The sequence below is a fragment of the Ursus arctos genome, chromosome X (assembly GCF_023065955.2).
Source record: "Ursus arctos isolate Adak ecotype North America chromosome X, UrsArc2.0, whole genome shotgun sequence".
In the NCBI taxonomy this organism is placed as follows: domain Eukaryota; kingdom Metazoa; phylum Chordata; class Mammalia; order Carnivora; family Ursidae; genus Ursus; species Ursus arctos.
In genome coordinates, this window is record NC_079873.1 from 30,163,205 (window position 1) to 30,183,798 (window position 20,594).

The 20,594-nt window shown below is 38.1% G+C and overlaps 1 protein-coding gene across 1 annotated transcript in view; it reads left to right on the forward strand.

Annotated features, from left to right (window-relative positions):
- CFAP47 (cilia and flagella associated protein 47) overlaps nucleotides 1–20,594 on the forward strand; it is a 478,944-nt gene that overhangs the window by 46,659 nt on the left and 411,691 nt on the right. The window contains exons 11-15 of the mRNA XM_048213784.2: nucleotides 1,947–2,099; nucleotides 3,009–3,195; nucleotides 3,293–3,389; nucleotides 16,874–17,090; nucleotides 17,394–17,635. Coding sequence (XP_048069741.1) covers nucleotides 1,947–2,099; nucleotides 3,009–3,195; nucleotides 3,293–3,389; nucleotides 16,874–17,090; nucleotides 17,394–17,635 — 896 coding nt within the window. The remainder of the gene's footprint in view (nucleotides 1–1,946; nucleotides 2,100–3,008; nucleotides 3,196–3,292; nucleotides 3,390–16,873; nucleotides 17,091–17,393; nucleotides 17,636–20,594) is intronic.

The following is a 20,594-nucleotide window of genomic DNA, read 5'->3' on the forward strand; positions in this document are numbered from 1 at the left end:
ATTCCAGTCATCTGTCCATTTTTAAATTGGATTATTTGGGTTTTTTTGGTGTTGAGTTGTATAAGTTCTTTATATATTTTGGGTATTAACCCCTCATTGCACATATCATTTGCAAATATCTTCTCTTATTCAGTAGGTTGCCTTTTCGTTTTGTTGATAGTTTCCTTCACTGTGCAAAAGCTTTTTAGTTTGATGTAATCAAATAGTTTATTTTTACTTTGTTTCCCTTGCCTGAGGAGATATAACCTGAAAAATATTGCTAAGGCTGATGTCAAAGAGATTACTGCCTATGTTTTCTTTTAGGAGTTTTATGGTTTCAAGTCTTACATTTATTTATTTATTTTAATTAATTTATTTTTTAAAAAACAGTTTTATTTATTTATTTGACATAGAGAGAGACAGCCAGTGAGAGAGGGAACACAAACAGGGGGAGTGGGAGAGGAAGAACAGGCTCCCAGCAGAGCAGGGACTCTGGGATCAGGCCCTGAGCCAAAGGCAGACGCTTAACGACTGACCCACCCAGGCGCCCCATCAAGTCTTAACATTTAGATCTTTAATCCATTTTGAATTTATTTTTGTGTATGGTCTAAGAGAGTGGTCCAGTTTCATTCTTTTGCATGTAGCTGTCCTGTTTTCCCAGCACCATTTATTGAAGAGACTGTCTTTTCTTCATCGTATGTTTTTGCGTCCTTTATGGAAGATTAATTGACTATATAAGCATGGGTTTATTTCTGGGCTCTCTATTTTTTCCATTGATCTCTGTGTCTATTTTTTGCCAGTACCATACTGTCTTGATTATTATAGCTTTGTAGTATATCTTTAAATCTGGAATTGTGATACCTCCAGCTTTGTTCTTCTCAAGATTGCTTCAATTCTTGGGGTTCTTCTCAACAACTGGTTTTGAATAGCAAAGTATTTATTTCTCTCTTATTGCTTAACTCTGCTAAAGACTGTCATTCAGTTAAAGTTATCTTACTGTAACCATTGAGGACTTCTTGAAAACAGGGAGAAATATTAAATTTCATTTGGCCATGTGACTAATAGGTTCATACTTGAATTAAATATTGAGGGCGAGAATCTTAATGATTGATAAAATTTGGTGAGAATTGAGGCAGATCAAGGTCAGAAGATGTGAATAATTGTACATTTTGTTTTTATGGAAAAATAGATGCTGAGTGAAAGGAAGAGCATGATGAATGATCATGAGATATAAAGTAGATGTACTTCATTTATAGATTGGTTTCTCTTCATGGATTTACCATTGAAGGTTCCTGCATAATATCTTCAGATATTAAAAAAGTAATGTGTTGGGGCGCCTGGGTAGCGCAGGCATTAAGCGTCTGCCTTCGGCTCAGGGCGTGATCCCGGCGTTCCGGGATCGAGTCCCACATCGGGCTCCTCCGCTGGGAGCCTGCTTCTTCCTCTCCCACTCCTCTGCTGTGTTCCCTCTCTCGCTGGCTGTCTCTCTCTGTCAAATAAATAAAAAAAAATCTTTAAAAAAAAAAAAAAAATAAAAAAAATAAAAAAGTAATGTGTTTAACAAAAGGATTTATGATTATATATATATATTTCTAATTTTTTTCACAACAATCTAAAAATAACTAACTCTTAGGAAACACTAATCAGTTTCAGATCTGCTCCCATGTGTAAATCTAGAACTCTCCAATTTGCTTACTTGACTAATTCCTCAGGAGTAGTTTTAGAGTAGGCACCATTGTATCCCAGTGACCTTAGGAATTTTCTCTAATTAGGTTAGGAAGAAAATTAGATCTTATTCTAGTTCTATATGTCTTAATGTCTTGCCATGCAAGAGGATATGAGGGAAAGGACTAGGACCTGCCCTCTTCACCATTCTGTGCTTAGCCGCTGGGATAGGAGACACTCAATAAAGACTGATTGAATCAATGCATATATATAAATATTGACATAACTTGCTCATCTTGTAGGACGATTTTCACAAAGATTCCAAGATATAACTATGTGGATCCTGATTTTGCGTATACTAAGTTTGAAAAAATTAAAAAGCAAGCACATGAAAACTATTATGCAGGATACATTAAACATTTAAGAAGTGTACGCCTGCGGAAACAAGCAGAGAGGTAAAGTTCATTTCCTCAAACAGTATAAAACAGATCGTAGTGCCTGCAGAGCCAGATTTTTTTTCTTTACTCCTTAGTTTCTTTTTAGTGCTTTAAGTGACCTTTTCATATATGAAAATAACAAAACCTTGAACTACTTTGACTGCAGTTATTTCTTTCCCTACTTTTCGTTTGGGATGTTTTACGTTGGGTTTCCCCAGAAACAGTTCTTGAGATGGGTTCCAGCACAGCATTCTTTTAGGAGAAACAAGATGTGGGAAGCCAGGTTAGGGCAGGGGAGGGAACTGAGAAATGATGTGTTTCAGATAAGGCTTACACTCAGCCTGATGCCTAGGGTCTCTTGAATCATAAATTCTACCACATACATGTTCCTGTGTTGAGCCAAAGGGGCTTGTCTTTTTTTTTTTTTTTTTTAATTTTATTTTCTTTTTAAGGGGCTTGTCTTTTTTTTTTTTTTTTTTAGATTTTATTTATTTATTTGACAGAGAGAGACAGCGAGAGAGGGAACACAAGCAAGGGGATTGTGACAGGGAGAAGCAGGCTTTCTGTGGAGTAGGGAGCCCGATGTGGGGCTCGATCCGAGGACCCTGGGATCAGGACCTGAGCCTAAGGCAGACGCTTAACGGCGGAGCCTCCCAGGTGCCCCAAGGGATTTGTCTTTTGTGCTCTGTATCAGCCATTGGTTGTGAGCTGTCCTTGGGTGTGGTGGGATGGGCAAGACTTCCTTGGTGAGGTCTTTGAGAATGGGGTCTTCTCAGCAGAAGGTAATTTTATGCAGATGAGTGCATCATTCTTTGTAAGTGGTTCTGAGTGTGGCAGCAGCATCATGAGGTATGGGGAATGTTGGGATTTGCCAGTGTATTTTCTAAAACCCTTGGCCTCAATTAGTTATTATTATGATTTCAATAGGGAATGCATGTATTCATATAATGACACAGACATAGGATTACAGCCAGCATCAGGTCTAAAGTCACCCTCACTCTCAGAAACGGAAATAGAAGAGGAATTATGTTCAGCAAAGTGTCGGATCAAACCTAACCAATTACTAAATACCAGAAATATAGACTCCAAGGAGACGAAGGCTCTGAAAAGAAAGGCATGTGCAGTATTTTACATTTCATTAAGTCATGAGAATTCTTAAAATATCTTTTGCTAATATTGAAACTTAATTTTGGGGTAACATTTTTCCATAGGTTCTCAAGGGACTTAAATCGGACCCATCCACGCCCCATGAAAAACATGATTGCAGCTTAATTTTGACACCAAAGCAAATTCATCAAGTAATTGTTGGTAAGAATCTATAAAAAGCTATTAGAGCCTTTATTTTTTTTAACAGGTTTATGGGATCATAATTTATATTCCTTAAAATTGACCTGTTTAAAGTATGCAAGTCAGTGAATTTTAGCAAGTTTATGGGATTATGCAACCATCATCATAATTCAGTTTTAGAATGCTGCCCTCACCTTCAGGACCGTATGTACTTACTCCCAAATCCCACCCCTGGCCCCAGGCAACTGTTGATGAATTTTCTCTCACTATGGATTTGCCTCTTATGAACATTTCATATAACAGGAATCATACAATGTGTAGTCTTTTTGTATATTGCAACTTTTACTTAGTGTAATGTTTTTGAGGTTCATCCAATAGGTATAAATAGGTATAAATATTTTCTTCCTTCTTATGTCTAAATAGCATTTCATTTTATTGGAGTGCCACATTTTGTTTATCCATTTACCAGTTGATGGACATGAGCTGTTTTCAGTTTGAGGCTATTGTGAATAATGTTGCTATGAATGTTCACATATAATTCTTTGAGTGAACATATGTTTTCATTTCTTTTGGTTAGATTCCTAGGAGTGGAATTGCTGAGTTGTATGGTAAATTCCTGTCTAACATTTCAAGAAACTGCCAGAAACTTTCCAAAGTGCACCAAGTTACAGTCCCCTCAACAGTGCACGAGGGTTACGATTACTCCACGTTCTCACCAGCAGATGTTATTTTTCTGTCTTTCTTGATTATAGCCGTCCTGATGGTGTGAAATGTTCTCACTGTGGTTTTGATTTGCATTTTCCTCGTGACTAAGATGTAGAATATATTTTCATGCATTTAAATACACATAAATATATATCTCCTTTGGAGGAGTGTCTTTCAAATTCTTAGCCCAATTTTTAATGTGAACTTTTGCCTTCTTATTGTAGAGTTGTAAGTATTGTTTATATATTCTAGATACAAGTCCTTTATCAGATATATGATTTCCAAAGGCTGTGGCTTGTTTTGTTTTTTATTTTTTTATTATTATTTTTTTAAAGATTTTATTTATTTATCTGACAGAGAGAGACAGCCAGAGAGAGGGAACACAAGCAGGGGGAATAGGAGAGGAAGAAGCAGGCTCCCAGTGGAGGAGCCTGATGTGGGGCTTGATCCCAGAACGCCGGGATCACGCCCTGAGCCGAAGGCAGACGCTTAACGACTGAGCCACCCAGGCACCCCTGTTTTTTAGTTTTTAAATAGTGCTGTTTAAAGCACGGAAGTTTTTACTTTAAGTGAAATTGAATTTATCGATTTTTAAAAATTTTTTATTATAATTTTTTTCTTTTATAGATCATGCTTTTGATTCCATACCCAAGAATATGGGTATGAATATTTTCACAAATATTTTCTCTTGTTTTCTTCTAAAATGTTTATGATTTTAGATCTTACATTTAGGACTACAATTCTTTATGGGTTAATTTTTATGTATGTTGTGAGTTAAGAGTCTAAATTCATATTGTTGTATGTGGCTGTTCAGTTGTCCTAGCACCATTTGTAGAAAATACTATCATTCCTCATTGAATTGCCTAGTACTCTTGTTGAAAATCAATCAACCGTATATATCAGGGTTTATTTCTAGAGTCTTAGTTCTGTTCTATTGATCTGTATGTCTGTACTTCTGACAGTTCTACACTGTCTTTGATACTGTACCTTTAGACTAAGTTTTGAAATCGGTTAAGTGTAAATCCTCCAAATTCGCTCTTCTTTTTCAAGATTGCTTTGGTTATTATGGATATAAATCGGATTTTTTAAAGACCCTCTTTGTCTTGCTTCTGGATCTCTTGCTTGCGCCAACCAGTATTGAAACTTCAGGTCATGATGTTGACCTTCTCTGAATGTCCACCATTGAGATAATTATTATTTTGACAACATCCCTATGCATGAGTTAAGAAACAAGTGACAGGGGTGCCTGGGTGGCTCAGTCGGTTAAGCATCTGCCTTTGGCTCAGGTCATGATCCCAGAGTTTGGGATTGAGTTCTGCATTGGGCTCCCTGCTCAGTGGGGAGTCTGCTTCTCTCTCTCCCCTGCTCATGCTTGCTCTCTGTCGCTCACTCTCTCTCTCAAATAAATAAAATCTTAAAAAAAAAAAAAAAAAAGGAAAGAAACAAGTGCAGTTCCCTTGCAGAGGTGTTGAACAGTATCCCTGCCTAGGTCATTTTCACCAAGCCTATTAAAGGATGATTATGGTTAAAGAAATCGTAGTCTATACTAGTCTGAAGAGGAAGTTTGTATTTCATTCTAGGCAGCGTTAGGGTGTCCCTGAGGAAGATGTGAGCAGAAGATGATTAATTGGTATGGATGTGTTGATTCTCCCTCTAGGGAGAACCTAGTATACAAAACACCAAATACCAATTCTTTTATTATCCAGACTAAAAGGTGATAGCCAAAGAGGTGCCAGGTAAGAGACAACACAATGGGAAGTGCTTAAATATCTGGGCGGTGATGGCTTGCTATGGCTGGGCAGTGGCCAAGTGTCAGATCAGTGAGGACTGTGGGAAATGCCCCAAACAGGATCTGGCTCTGGGGAAAGTGGGTGACATGGACTGGTAAGAAGGGATGGACTCTCCCACCATTCACTGAGGTTCTGAATGGGAAATAGGACTCAGTACTGCAAGAGCACCAGAGCTAAACCTCCCTGCTACACAGTGACAGTGAGCCCCTTGGGCATGGTGGACTGGGAACTCATTCGTTCATTGCCTGTCTGGGGTTAGATGCAGTTCAGTTCAGGTTAAGTGTCATTTACTCTGCTTCTCTTTTGTGCCAGGCATGTGGTAGGTACTGGGATTTATAGGCCCAGGGACTTACCTTTCATTATTGGGTGGTACAGGCTTTGTGTCTTCCAAATTGGTGACTGATTAATCAGATAAGCAAATCTATACAAATTCGAAAGGAGCAAAGTTAGAAAGCAGTGTCCAGTGTCTCTTCTACTCCTCCTCCACCAGCTTTGCTCCCTTCACCTGGTGTTCTGAGTATTTTATAATGACCCTTTCTCTGGCGACAGGGCCCCTGTGTGAGTTTACAAGGTCAGCAACTGTGATGGTGGGAATTTTGTATCACTGTCATTTGTATACCTCGAAGGTGTTTTTTGAGCCTCCGCACAGAACAGGGACTAGCACTATCAACGGAGAGTACAGTTTCAGAAAATTTTGCTCTGTATTTATAGTTTAAAAAGTGAAGTGGGGACCCATGAGTGGCTCAGTCCCATTCAGTGTCTGACTCTTGATTTTGTCTCAGGTTATGATCTCAGGGTCGTGAGATCAAGCACCACATTGGGCTCCAACGCTGGGCTTGGAGCCTGCTTCAGATTCTCTCTGTCCCTCTCTCTCAGTCCTTCCCCTGCTTCCCCTCTCTCTTTCTCTCAAAAAGAAAAAAAAAAAGTGATTGTCAAGAGACACAGTAGAGGATTTGGAGATTAACTGAATCAATTAGTGAAAACTGTTATAGAGGGGCACCTGGGTGGCAGCTGCCTTTGGCTTGGGTCATGATCTTAGGGTCTTGGGATCGAGTCCCACGTTGGGCTCGCTTTTCAGCGGAGATACCGCTTCTCCCTCTACCTGTGCTGCTCCCCCGCTTTTGCTCTTTTGCTTGGGCATGTGCGTGCTCTATCTCTCAAATAAATAAATCTTAAAAAAAAAAAAGAAAGCTGTTATATAGAGTCTGGATTACATTGGATGTTGTTGCAGAGAGTATTCTTTGCTTCGTCAGCAAATGTTCAGTCACTTCAGTTTTAAGTTACCACATATTGATACATATTAAAAGCCAGGCATTGTGTTGAACAATGTATAAATATGATCTTATTTAATCCTTCAAATGATGTAAGCAACTTATAAGGTAATTGCTTTTATTTCCATTTTAGAGATGAGTAAAGTGAAGCCCAGAGAGGTGATAAACCTTGATCAGATTGCTCGGTATTTAGTAGAAAGGAGTAGATTTGAAATTAGGTTTCTCTAGGCAGACTTTTAAAATTAAATTAATTAATTAATTAATTTAGAGAGCGTCGGCCGGGGGAGGGGCAGAGGGAGAGGAAGAGAGAGAATCTCAAGCCAACTCTGTGCTGAGCACGGAGCCCAACATGGGGCTCAATCTTAGGCCTCAGAGATCATGACCTGAGCTAAAACCAAGAGTCAGACGCTTGACTTACTGAGCCACCCAGGCATCCCTCTACCCACACTTTCTATCTCAATTTCTCTTTCCATTCCTCTTTCACAACCTGTATTTTTCTCTACAGTATTTGTCTCAGCTTCTTCCCCACCTTCCGTTATGTCTACCTCACAGTATTGTTAAATCAGAATCTAGAATTCTGTATTGGTTTTCATAAAACATATTAGTCTGCTTTTTTGCTTTTTTATTTTTTAATTTATTTATTTTTAAGATTTTATTCATTTATTTGTCAGAGAGAGAGGGAGCGCACACAGGGGGAACAGCAGGCAGAGGGAGAAGCAGACTCCCAACTGAGCAGGGAGCCCAATGTGGGCTCGATCCCAGGGCCCCAGGATCATGACCTGAACCGAAGGCAGACGCTTAACTGACTGAGCCACCCAGGTGCCCCAGCATTTTTTCTTTTTTAAAGTTTGTTTTTACTATCTTTGTTTTGTCATTAGAGTAATGTTGGCTCATAAACTGAGTTTAGAGACTTAGGAAGTGTTCATTCCTTTACTATATTCTGAAAGAGATTATGTAGAATTATATTATTTTTCAAATGTTCGAGTTCTTCAGAGAAACTCTCTGGGAAAGGAGAGTTCATTTTCAGAGGATGTTTAATTACAAATTCAATTTCTTTAATAGTTGTAGGACCATTCCGATAATCTGTGCCATTTTAGGAGAGTTTTGGTAGTTTGTAGTTTTTCTGGAATTGATCCCCTCCATAAAGACATCCCATGCATGTGCATAGAATTGTTTGTAGCTTTCCCAAATAATCCCTTTAATGTCTGGGTTAGAAACATCTGTAGTGATACAGCCTCTCTTAATATTGAGAATTTTATGTTTTCTTGTTATTTTCCTTTCTCTTTCTCAGTAGAGGTTTATCAATTTTATTGGTGATTTCAAAGAACCAGCATTTGGTTTCATTGATTTTTATCTGTAGTTTTTCTGTTTTTAATTTTAATGACTTCTTATTTTATATTTGTCATTTCCTTCTATTTGCTTTGGAGTTTTATTTGGGTTGCTTTTTTTTTTTTTTTTTTTTTTAGTTTCTTGATGCAGAAGTTTGAATTATTGATTTATACCCTTGTTTTTTTCCTTTTAAAGATTTTATTTATTTGAGAGAGAGAGAGACAGAGTGTGATAGAGATAGCGCGCGCCGGCGAGAGAGAGAGAGAGAGAGAGAGAGAGCGCGCGCGCGCGCACAAGAGCGAGAGAGAGTGAGTGCAAAAGAAGGGAGGAGAGGGAGGAGCCAGGGAGCCTGATGTGGATTTGATCTCAGGACTCTGGAATCATGACCTGAGCCAAAGGCAGACGCTTAACCGACTGTTCCTACCCTTCTCTTTTCTCTAATACAATCATTTAGTGCTATGCATTTCTCACTAAACAGTACGTTAGCTGTATCTTACATATTCTTATATATTTTCATTTTCTTTTAGCTCAATATACAGTTGACCCTGAACAACATGGTTAGTGGTGCCGACAACCCCCTCCTCCACCATGTGGTCAGAAATCTGTGTGTATCTTTTGATTCCCCGAGAAGTTAACTACTAATAGCCTACTGTTGACTGGAAGCCTTACTGATAAGATAAACAATTGATTAACACCTAGTTTGCGTATGTGCTGTATACTGTATTCTTAAATAAAATAAGCTAGGGAAAAGAAAATGTTAATGAGAAAATCACGGGGCGCCTGGGTGGCTCAGTCAATTAAGTGTCTGCCTTTGGCTCAGGTCATGATCCCAGGGTCCTGGGATGGAGCCCCATGGGGAGCTCCCTGCTCTCCATGGAGTCTGCTTCTCCCTCTCCCTCTGCCCCTCTCCCCTGCTCGTGCTCTCTCTCTCTCTCTCAAATAAATAAATAAAATCTTTAAGTTAGAAAATCAAAAGACAGGGAAAATACATTTAGTGTACAGTATAGTAGTAGAATGAGGCACCCCACATCTTGTTCCCACCCTAAGTTCACAAAGCTGGATCTTGGAGTGACACCTGCTTCTTGCTCCTGTACCCAGGAATGTGGGAAGGCTCCTTCCATGTGGAGTCTGGGGCAATGCAGAGAACCAGGGAAGGCAGATCACCTTTACCCATTTCTCTAGGTCATTTGCTGTACCTGACCCCTTTTATGGGGTTCTAACACAGTTTCTGCTTTTAGGAAATGCTGACAAGTGTGGACGTGCCAGTTACCTGACAGTATTAACTCCCCACCTGGAAGAACTTTCAGCACCATGTACAGTGCCCTCTCCGTTGTCCGCTTTAGGCTTCTCCCTGGTGCTGTCCTGATCTGCCCCCCCTCCCCACCGCCCCCAACACATATCCATGTTCTCCTAGACCCCTTGATTCAGGAGGTGGGGTGGGTTATCATTCACTGGTCCTTGGTCAACTCCCACTAGTGAAGGGCATTGCTGCTTATGCGAGAATCCCTCCCCAGAGCCAGTTCCTTTGTGCTCCTCATATCAAGACCTAAGTGAACACGTAGTCGGATGAGGAATGTCTGGATCAGGCAAGAGACTTGCTGTTCCAGCTTTCTCTACATCTTTCCTCAGCCTTCCCTTTGCTTCTAGTCATTTGGTGATTCTGTCTTACTTTAAAATCACAACACAAAAATGCATGTTTATTGGGGGTGGGAGCACATGTAAATGGACCCATGCAGTTCAAACCCTTATTGTTCAAGGGTCAACTGTATTATCTAATTTCCTTGAAACATTCTCTTTGGCTCATGAGTTATTTAGAAGTGTGTTACTTAAATTTGAAGATTTTTCGGTTTTCTTTCTGCTATGGTTTTCTAGTTTGATTCCATTTGGTGAAAGTACACACATATATGTATTCAATTCTTTTAAATTTTTGAAGATTTGTTAAGTGTGATTCTGGATGTGGTCCCTTTTGTTGAAGGTTCATGTGACTTGAAAAGAAGTGTTCTGCTATTGTTGGGGAGTGTTCTTTAAATGTCAGTTATATCCCAATTAGTTAATGGTATTTATTTGTACTAAATCCTTACTGCTTTTTTGTCTAGACAATCTGTCAGTTATTGACAAAGGTGATTGACATCCCAAACTGTAATTGTAGATTTTATTATTTCTCCTTTTCATTCTGTCAGTTTTGCTTCATGTATTTTGAAGCTCCCTTGTTTGGTGCATACACATTTGAGACTGTTATGCCTTCTTGGTCCCTATTATCATTATGTAATGTCCCTCTTTGTCCCTGGTAATTTTCTTTGGTCTGAAATGTAGTTTGATATTGATCTAGCTATCAAAGCTTTCTTTTGTATAGTCTTTGCACTGTTGATCTTTTTACTTGTTTCTACTTTGGACTTACCTATGTCATTGTATTTGAAGTAAGTTTACTGTGGGCAGCATATAGTACTTTTTCATCCATTCTGACAATCTTTGTTTTTTAATTGGTGCATTTGTGTCATTTACATTTGATATAAATGTTGTTATATATCAAGACTATGGAATGTTATTCAAGATTCTTTGTTTTTACCTTCAGAAGTTTATCTTTAGTTCTCAAAAGTTTTCAAAAGTCCGGGCATGGTTTTCTTTGGATTTGTTCTGCTTGGGTTTCACTAAGCTTCTAGAATGTGAGGTTTAACTTTTTTTTGCTACCTTTGGTCATTTTTTAGCTATCTTTTTTTTCCAAATATTTTTCCAGTCCCCTCTGTCCTTTACTTTCTCAGGAAAGTTTACATCTCTGTTTACATGATTTTTAGACCTTCTGCTTTTGTTCCACGGGCCTCTGAGACTTTTAATTTTTTTCAATCTGTTTTCTTTTTGTTTGTTCAGATTGGGTAAATTCTGTTGCTATTTCTTCAGGTTCACCAACTTTTTCTTCTGTCCTCTCATTCTGTTAATGAGCATACCAAAGAGGTTTCTGTTTTACTTACTGTATTTTTTAATCTTAGAGTTTCTATTTAGTTCTTCTTTGGATATTCTCTTTGCTGAAACTGTTTCTCTACTGATTTCAAGAGTATTCATAATTGCTTATTTGGTCATTTTTAAAATAGTTTCTTTAAAACTTCTGTCAATCTATTTCAACATCTTTGTCATCTCAGTCTTGGTATGATGAGTAATTTTGGTTTATACCTTGGGCATTTTGAATACTGCATTATGAGACTTTACTATTTAAATAATCTATTTTAGGGTGCAGATGATCCATTTAGCTTTAGAACATACATTGTAGTCCACATCTGTGTGCTGTATAACAACTGTCAATTTAATTTTAAAGCCTTTATAGTACTGTGCTGGTTTTCCCTTTTTATATGCTGCCCAAATGATTATATGAAACCCAGGCATTATTTCACACTGTAGTTCTGTTCTTAAGCCATTTGCTGTGTTGGTTCTGATAGATTTCACCCATGGACTGTTCAATATATGACCATAACTTAATTCACATACTTAAAATATGTCCTTGTCTAACTCCCACCTCTCTGTCCCTACCCCTACTTTTTAGGTGTGAGGGGGAGGGGTGTCATTTTATTTGCCTGCTTTAGTTTAATGAGGCGTAGAGTGGCCACTGTGATAGTAGGGAAGTAGGGGCAGAATCTCTTTACTTATGTTTGTTTAATACAGGGCAGCTTTGGTCGGCAGGCCTTTATTTCACAGAGTGTGCAGTGCCAGGTGAGGAGGGGAGGGAGTTACTACTGCTTTTCTTAGTGGAGGGTGGTGGTAGTTAATAGGACTCTATCCTACAGTCTTTTAGGCACATGGTCAAGAGGGAGAGGAGCACTGCCTTTCTAAGCCTTAATTCAGGGCAGATATGGTTGACAGGTCTCAACTCCAGCAACTCCACAGGGACTCCCTCTTTAGTGGAGAAGGGAAGGAATGATGTCTCCCTTTTGTCTTACTGTAGGGTAGGGATGGTTGACAGGGCTCTATTCCAGTTTTCTTAGAACCTAGTGTTGAGGGCATCAGCTTCTTTCATGATGTTTGGCTGGAGTAGTGTAGGTCTAGTTAAAAGGGTTTGGCCTTGTCGGGCCACCCAGAATGGGCTGCAAGCTCCTCTAGTGCCCAGGCCATGATAATAACCCAGGAAAATTCACTGCAGGTTTATCTCCGTTTTCCTAAAATCCCTAGACAATCCATTTTCTCATTACTTATCCCAAGTTCCTGATAGTTATTTCATAGATTTTTGTCAACATTTTAATTTGTAATTAGAGGAGTACAGTGGATTGTGTTTACTTAATTTTTTCTGGAAATAAATTCTTGAAATATGGAAGAGAAGTATTACTCTAAAATCTGCTATACTTATTGAACATATTGCTATTTCTCATTTGTGAAGGGCTGGAAAACATTAGCACAGCGAATGGCAGTTTAATAGCCTTATCACGATGGAAGAAAGCCTAAAATTAAAATGCAGTGGACAAGATTTCATCATGGATAATGGTCAGAGCCATTGGGGCAGGTGGAAAAAGAATGCCAGGAACTCTAAGAACTGTTATTATTTAAACCACATTGTCCCCTCTCCAGATCCTGTTCTTCTTGTTGAGGTCACCAATGCCATTAGGCAGCCTTTGTCCAGGGCTACAGAATGTGAGGACATCTGGCTATGCTTTGTGTTTCCTCATATGGTGTTCCTGTTTTGTTGCCGTATGTCTGTCTGCGTGTACCTTCTGGAGACCCAGAATGTGTGTTTGAGCCTGGCACCAACTTTTCCCTTCACAGTGGTTTTTGAGTCATCATGCTCTGTAACAGGTTCATCAATCCCATCGTACCCTCATGTCTGGCCCTAGATCCAGGTCCTCTGAGGTCTCCATTTTTCAGGTAGGGATCAAAGACCTTTTCTAAACATACAGTAAGTGATATTCATTTTAACAGATGCTAACATATTTATAAAGTTTAACGTATCAATTCAGTTTAAGAAGGAAGGGAAACTTCAACTTCTGAGTTGGAATAACAGGAACTGCATTTACTCATCTTCCTGAAACGACCAAAAACAACAAACAAGAAGTACAGAAAGCAAGAATTTTCAAGACACTGGATATCAGGCAATGAAAGTGAATGATGTGCAACAGGAAAAAATATATGTGAGCCCTAGCCAAGCTTACTGCTGTGAGAGAATTTCCAGCCCACTGTCCAGAGAGAAGGAACCCAGAAGAACCTGATGGCATCCTTGAGATGAGAAAACCTGGCTGTGAGACTGGAGCCACCAGGGAAGCCAGAGCTCACAGGGCAGAATACAAGGCAGGAGAGAGCTGCACAAAATGAGAACCTCAGTGTTCTGCTGCGGGTTCCCCTCAGTTACTCTAAATAATACCGGTCAGCTCATAGGTGTGAGGAAAACTATCTAAAACTAGGGGAAAAAACTTTAGAAAGGATTATAGAATTATCCACTACTCATTCAGGCCAGGGAATAGTGACTAAAACTTCCCACCTGGCAGACCAGGAAAAAAAACAAACAGCAACTTCATAATTCATGGACATTGGGCCAGAGCTCAGGAAGTTCTTGCCTCAGTGGTGGAGAATAATTATTACTGTTCAGAGCACTACTCTGGATCCAGGTTAACTTTCCTAAAAGCAAGACCTGGAAGGATCAATCTGTTTTAAAGTAACTTTCTCCCAGAATAATGCTCAAGAAAATTTATAGGAATATAAAAAATTTTCAGTACCTAATGAAGTAAAATTTACTATGTCTGACATCTGTACCAAAATTAGGCATGAAAAGCAGCAGCAAAACGCAACCCATCATGAGAGTAATTAACCAGTTAAACCTACCCAATAAGGATACATATGATAGAATTATCAGAAAAAGATATGAAAAAGGAATATAGCTATATCCCATATATTTAAAAAGTTATGCAGAGACATAGAAAATATGAAAAATTGTCCATGCAATATATGGCTTCAATAGGATTCCAATAAAAATTCCATCAGGATCTTTTGTAGAAATTTACAGGGGCTCCTGGGTGTCTCAGTCGATTGGGCGTCTGCTTTCAGCTCAAGTTGTAATCCTGGTGTCCAGGGATTGAGCCCGCATTGGGCTCCCTGCTCAGTCGGGAGCCTGCTTCTCCCTCTGCCTGCCACTCCCCCTGCATGTGCTCTCTCTCTGTGTCAAATAAATAAATAAAATCTTTGAGAAAAAAAAAAGAAATTGACAGACTCACTTTAAAATTCAGATAGACATGAAAAGTAGTTAGAATAGTCAAAACAACTTTGAGAAAGAAAAACAAGTTGGAGATAAATCACTACCTGATTTCAAGACTTAGAAAGCTATAGTAATCAAAACAGTGTGGTATTGGCATAAATATAGACCCATAGATCAATGAAACATAAGTGAGAGTTCAGACATAGATCGACGCACATTAGACAACTGAACTTTGACAGAAAGACAATGTAGTGCGGAAAGGATAGTCTTTTCAAGAAGTCTTGCAACATGTGAGGCACCCATTTAAAAGAAAAGAAGTTTATATCCTTATGTCATATACTAAAACTAAGTCAAAAGATTGTAAGCCTTTTGCTTCCTTCCTTGGAGAGGGAAGCATAGGAGCAGCACCCAGGTGGCTCAGTTGGTTAAGTGTCTGACTCTTGATTTCTGCTCAGGTCATGATCTCAGAGTTGTGAGATCAAGCCCCATGTCAGGCTCCATGCTAAGCTGGAGATTCTCTGTCCCTCTGCCCCTCCTGTTCTGTGCACATGTGCTCTGTCTCTCTAAAATAAATCTTTAAAAAGAAGCATAGGAAAAAGATATCTCTGACGATGAGGAAAGCAAAAATGTCCTAGATACGATATAAAAAAAACCCCATGATCCATAAAAGAACAAATGGATAAAGAAGAAAAGAACAAATGGATAAATTGGAATTGATCAAATTTAAATGCTTCTCCTCAAAAGTAACTGATGAGAGGATAAAAACAAGACATAGAGTGATAGAAAATATTTGCAATTTATGTATCTCATGAAAGAATTGCAACCAGAATGTGTATAAAACTTTTGAGAATCAATATTAAGAAAACAAATGACCCAGTTAAAAAATGGGCAAAGGGATTTGAACAGATACTTTAACAACAAAGATATACAAATGAGAAATAAGCACATGGAGATGTGCACAGTGTTGTTAGTTGTTAGGGAAACACACAATAAAACCATAGTGAGACACTGCTATAAATCTATTAAAATGTCTAAAGTGAAAACAACAACAACAACAATAATGAAGAAACCGAAAACTCACCAAAACTATTGCCAAAGATATGAGGCATCTGGGACTCTTATACGTTACCAGTGGAGTGGGAAATTACACAACCACTTGAAAAGAGTTAGGCAGTTTCTTGTACATTTATACATGCATTTGCCATATGATTTACCATTCCACTCCTAGATATTTGTCCAAAAGAAATGAAATCATGTGTTCAAACAAATACTTGTGCCCAAATATTTTAGCAGCTTCAATTGTAGTAGCCAGTACCTAGAAACAATCCAAGTGTCATTCAACAGGTGAAGAGAAAAACATACACCTGTAATGGACTATCACTTTGTAATATAAAACAATGGACTACTGATATCTGAAACAACTTGAATGAATCTCCAGGGAATTTGTAGAGTGAAAAAAATCAGAGACAAACTGCACGTTACATTCTTCCACTCATAAAAAAACTCTAGAACATGTGAACTGATCTACAGTGACATGAAGCGTATGAGTAGGGGTCTGGGAAGGGGGAGTACTGAGGATGATGGGAAGGAGAGACTATAAAGGGGCACAAGAGAACTTTGGAGTGATGGCTGTTCACCCTCTTCCTTGTGATGGTTTCATAGGTGTATACATATGTCAATACTTAGGAAATTCTACACTTTAAATCAGTTACGATTAAATCAAGCTGTTAAAAAACACAGAAGACCTATAATTATTAAAATTGTATGATATAAAAACTTTTGTCTTTAAAAAGGGAAAACTTAAAACTCCCCACTCATGTTCTCTCTCTAAATAAATAAATAAATAAATTAAAAAAAAAATAAAAGGGAAAACTTAAGTACTGAGCAATGGGAAAATTACCAATTTTTGTAAATTCTGGATAAATGAACATGAATGTATTGATGGAAGTGGAGAAGGTGTTGGAGTATGCAAATTCATGTACTAAAATGAGTTATGAGTACTAATAATTTTTTGATATAGTTTTCCATATAATTAGGATATATTTATATTGAATTTTAGTCAATAATCTCCAAACACCAAATTATGGGCATTTAGATAAAAATCTTGCTTAATAACCTTTGATATTATAAGAAATAGTTTTCTAAGTACCATTTTGTATAAATTAATTGGTGAAAATATAATATGGAAACTTAAAATTACTGAATACATCTTCCAACACTAAACTTAATCATTTTTCATTTTTTCAGGGCCCTCTGTCCTTAACTTTGGTGATGTTTGTGTGAACTCCACAAATACTCGTCTACTGCATGTTATTAATATGCTACCTATGCATATTTTGATCCAGTTAGATATTAATTTGGATGAACTTCAAAAAACCAACCAGTTTTCATATGTGATTCCGCCTACAGCTAGTACTTATATTTCAATGGTATTTGAATCTCCCACCATTGGAAAATTTTGGAAGTAGGATTCATTTTTGAATTTCTGTATGCTAAAATCAAAGTGTCCTTTTGTTGAAAATGTATTTTTTTGATTCAGTAATTGTAGAATATGTTACGTTTGGTCCTCAAACATAGGAACTATATGTGCATCGATTTGTAGATTGATATTTCGGTGATAGCCTGTCATGAACACTTTGATATATTGCTTACTAAGGATTAATTGTGGGTGTTAATCAATAATATATGCATTTTTATATGTAACTGAATTCTGTACCTGCAGATGGCTATTTGTCAGTTAAGTTGGACTGCTTTTGCTGTGTTACAGGTCTTTCACCTTTACAGTGAACAATATACCTGGTGGTCATATCCTAGTGATGGCAGTTGTCATGCCAGTAAAGCTTGAGCTATCTTCAGATGAGCTAGTATTGAGACCACAAGGCTTCTCCGTGAAAACATGTTTTATGGGGACAGTTGGATTGTATAATCATCAGAATTATTTTGCCAAATTTAAATGGCAACCAGTAAACACAAAAAGAGGAATGGCATTTTCCATTCGTCCAGCTGAAGGTAATAGTTGATTCTATTTGTTTGATTTATTTATTTATTTATTTATTTATTTATTTATTTATTTAAGATTTTATTTATTTATTTGACAGAGACAGCCAGAGAGAGAGGGAACACAAGCAGGGGGAGTGGGAGAGGAAGAAGCAGGCTCATAGCGGAGGAGCCTGATGTGGGGCTCGATCCCAGAATGCCGGGATCACGCCCTGAGCCGAAGGCAGACGCGTAACGACTGAGCCACCCAGGCGCCCCCTATTTGTTTGATTTAGACACTCATTTATTCATATGCTCAGACAGTAATCATTTATTGAGTATGAACTGTGTAATGGTGCTAAAAATAGAAGCAAATCAGACATAGTCATTGGGGCATTTATTTTTACATATATAAATATGTAAATTTGATTTGAAAATATGGATCCTGTATTAGGGTTCTCCAAAGAAATAGAAGCAATAGGAAATATATAGAGAGAGGGAGAGGGGGAAAGAGGGAGGGAGGAGGTTGATTTTAAGGAATTGGCTCATACAGTTGTGTGGGCACCCCAGTAGGCTGGTAGACTGGAGACCCAGGAAGGAATTGATGTTACAGTCTTGAATCCAAAGGGACTTCAGTTTTTTCTCTTCAGGCCTTCAGTTTATTGGATGAGACCTTTTCACATTGTGGAAGGTAATTTTTACTCAAAGTCTACTGATTTAAATGTTCATCACATCTAAAAAATACCTTTACAGCGATATCTAGCCTGACCAAACAACTGGGTACTATAGCTTGGCCAAGTATGGCCAAGTTGACAAAATAAATCATCACAGATACTGATGAACACAGTATTGTTTTGTTTAGTTTTAGTTTGATAACGGTGATAAGATATGATTCAGAATGACTTAGATTTTGTTAGATTGTGAATGATTTTAGAAGCATCCACAAATTCTTTATAATCAATATTTAATACAGGTAATAAAATCCAGTTAATAAAGTTAAAAACTTAAAACTGTCATTTAAACAAGTAATATTTTAATTAATAGAAAATAATCTCCGGTTTACTGTTGGTGGGGATTCCATATATTTGTTAAGTGTACGGTTAACATTGTTTCGGCTGTTCCCCAGAATCTATAATTCCACATGATGTGCCTGCCACGAAACTGAGCCCTGGTAACTGCTAAAGTGTTACCTAGTAGCCTGTCAAATTTAGCAGACATCATTGTGATGTGCTGTGAGGACCTCATGAGGACACAAGCTATTGTTTAAAGAAATAAGGTGGCAAGTTAGAAGTTGAGTGATGAAGGACACCTGGATGGCACAGTGGATTAGGAGTCCCACTCTTGATTTGGGCTTGGGTCTTGATCTCAGGGTCATGAGATTGAGCCCTGCATCGGGCTCCTTGCTGAGCATGGAGCCTGCTTGAGATCATCTCCCTCTCCCTTTGCCCCTACTCCGCCCTCCCACCCCACTCCTGCTTGGATGCGTTCTCTCTCTTAAAAAAAATTTTTGAATAATCTATATAGTATCTTCATTCTATGTATGTGTTCTGCCTTTTCAACTAGCTGGAAGGATCTGGATTTTTGTATCGGCAGTGACACATGTGGTGTTCTATAATCAGCTGAAGTCTATTTCTGCATGAATGGGAAGTAAAACAGACTTTGGAGTTAGATAAAGCTGATTTCAAAACTAGTCTTAGCTTCTCCGAGGTTTGTGATCTTGAGAAAAGTACTCTATAAGCACTAGTTTCCTTATTTATAAAATGGAGAGACTAATATATCTCATAAAGATTAAATGTAGGAAAAGTCCTTCTGTAAAGACTGGCAAAGAGTAGTTGTCAAAGAAATAGATAGCTGTTTGGTTACAAAAATTTGCTAATTCTGTTTGGACTTCTTTTTTTCCCTGAAAATGTCCTCAGAGTAGTAATAACCTCTCATACATCTAGCCAGCCATCCCCACTATCAATTACTTGTTCCCTGCTTCTTCCCTCTCTTTTTCCTTCCCTACGCTCCTCCCTTCTTCCTTCCACTCCTTCCCTCTTTAGTTCTAATTTAGGAATATTCATCATTTGGGATCTAAATAGGCCATATTTCAGATCACAGAGAAGTACTGGTTTATAGAAATCTTGCCGTAGGTGTATATTCTTGTATCAGTCATTCCAGGTCATGATTTTTGTGTAAGTCTACTGGTGTTTGTAATAGGGAGTGTTACAAACAAGCTTCAGTATATATTTAAATTCACTTAATTTTAGTATGGATATATTCGTGGATCTACACAGTGTTTAAGTAGTACTGTACCTTCATTAGGGTTTGAAATCATTGCTGTAGCCATATTTAATCTTTTTATTAACATGTATTAATTTAACAAATCCCAGATTATAATTTACTAAGTATTCAAGCTGTACTTCCATCAATATTTGGCAGATTCATTTGACCAGGCTCTATTTTTATTATTAATACTGGTGAGCCTGAGTCCTGCCTTGGTACTAGAGAAAAACTGAGTGAATAATCAGAGAAGAGAGAGAAAATACTTCTGCACATTTCAGAGATTCTGGATAAACGTTCCCTTGTTGTTTTGAACAGGCATCACTTTGTGGTAGTTCTACTGTCTATATTCGTTACAGGTTTGATAGAGCACATGATAAGGCACTGAATATGTCTGGAAAGCCCAGTGCTTGGCACATTTCCTTGTATTTCTCCATCCTAACCAGGGCTGAATGGGTGGGGCTTTCCCCTTGTGCCTCCGGTGGAAATGCAGTGATGATGCTTGATTTGACAGAAGAGAAGTGGATTTATAATGTTATGAACTGGAACACTGGTTATGCTTCTCATAATTGTTAGAATTCTTATTTTTACAGGGGTGGTTTTACTGTTTCAATTTCTTTGGTGGCTCATAACGTCTGCTACATTTTTCAATCAAAGCACAAGATGCAAAGACATTTAATTCCAAATACAGTGTTTTTGAGTAATACCGTTAGGCTTTAAGTACTTTAAA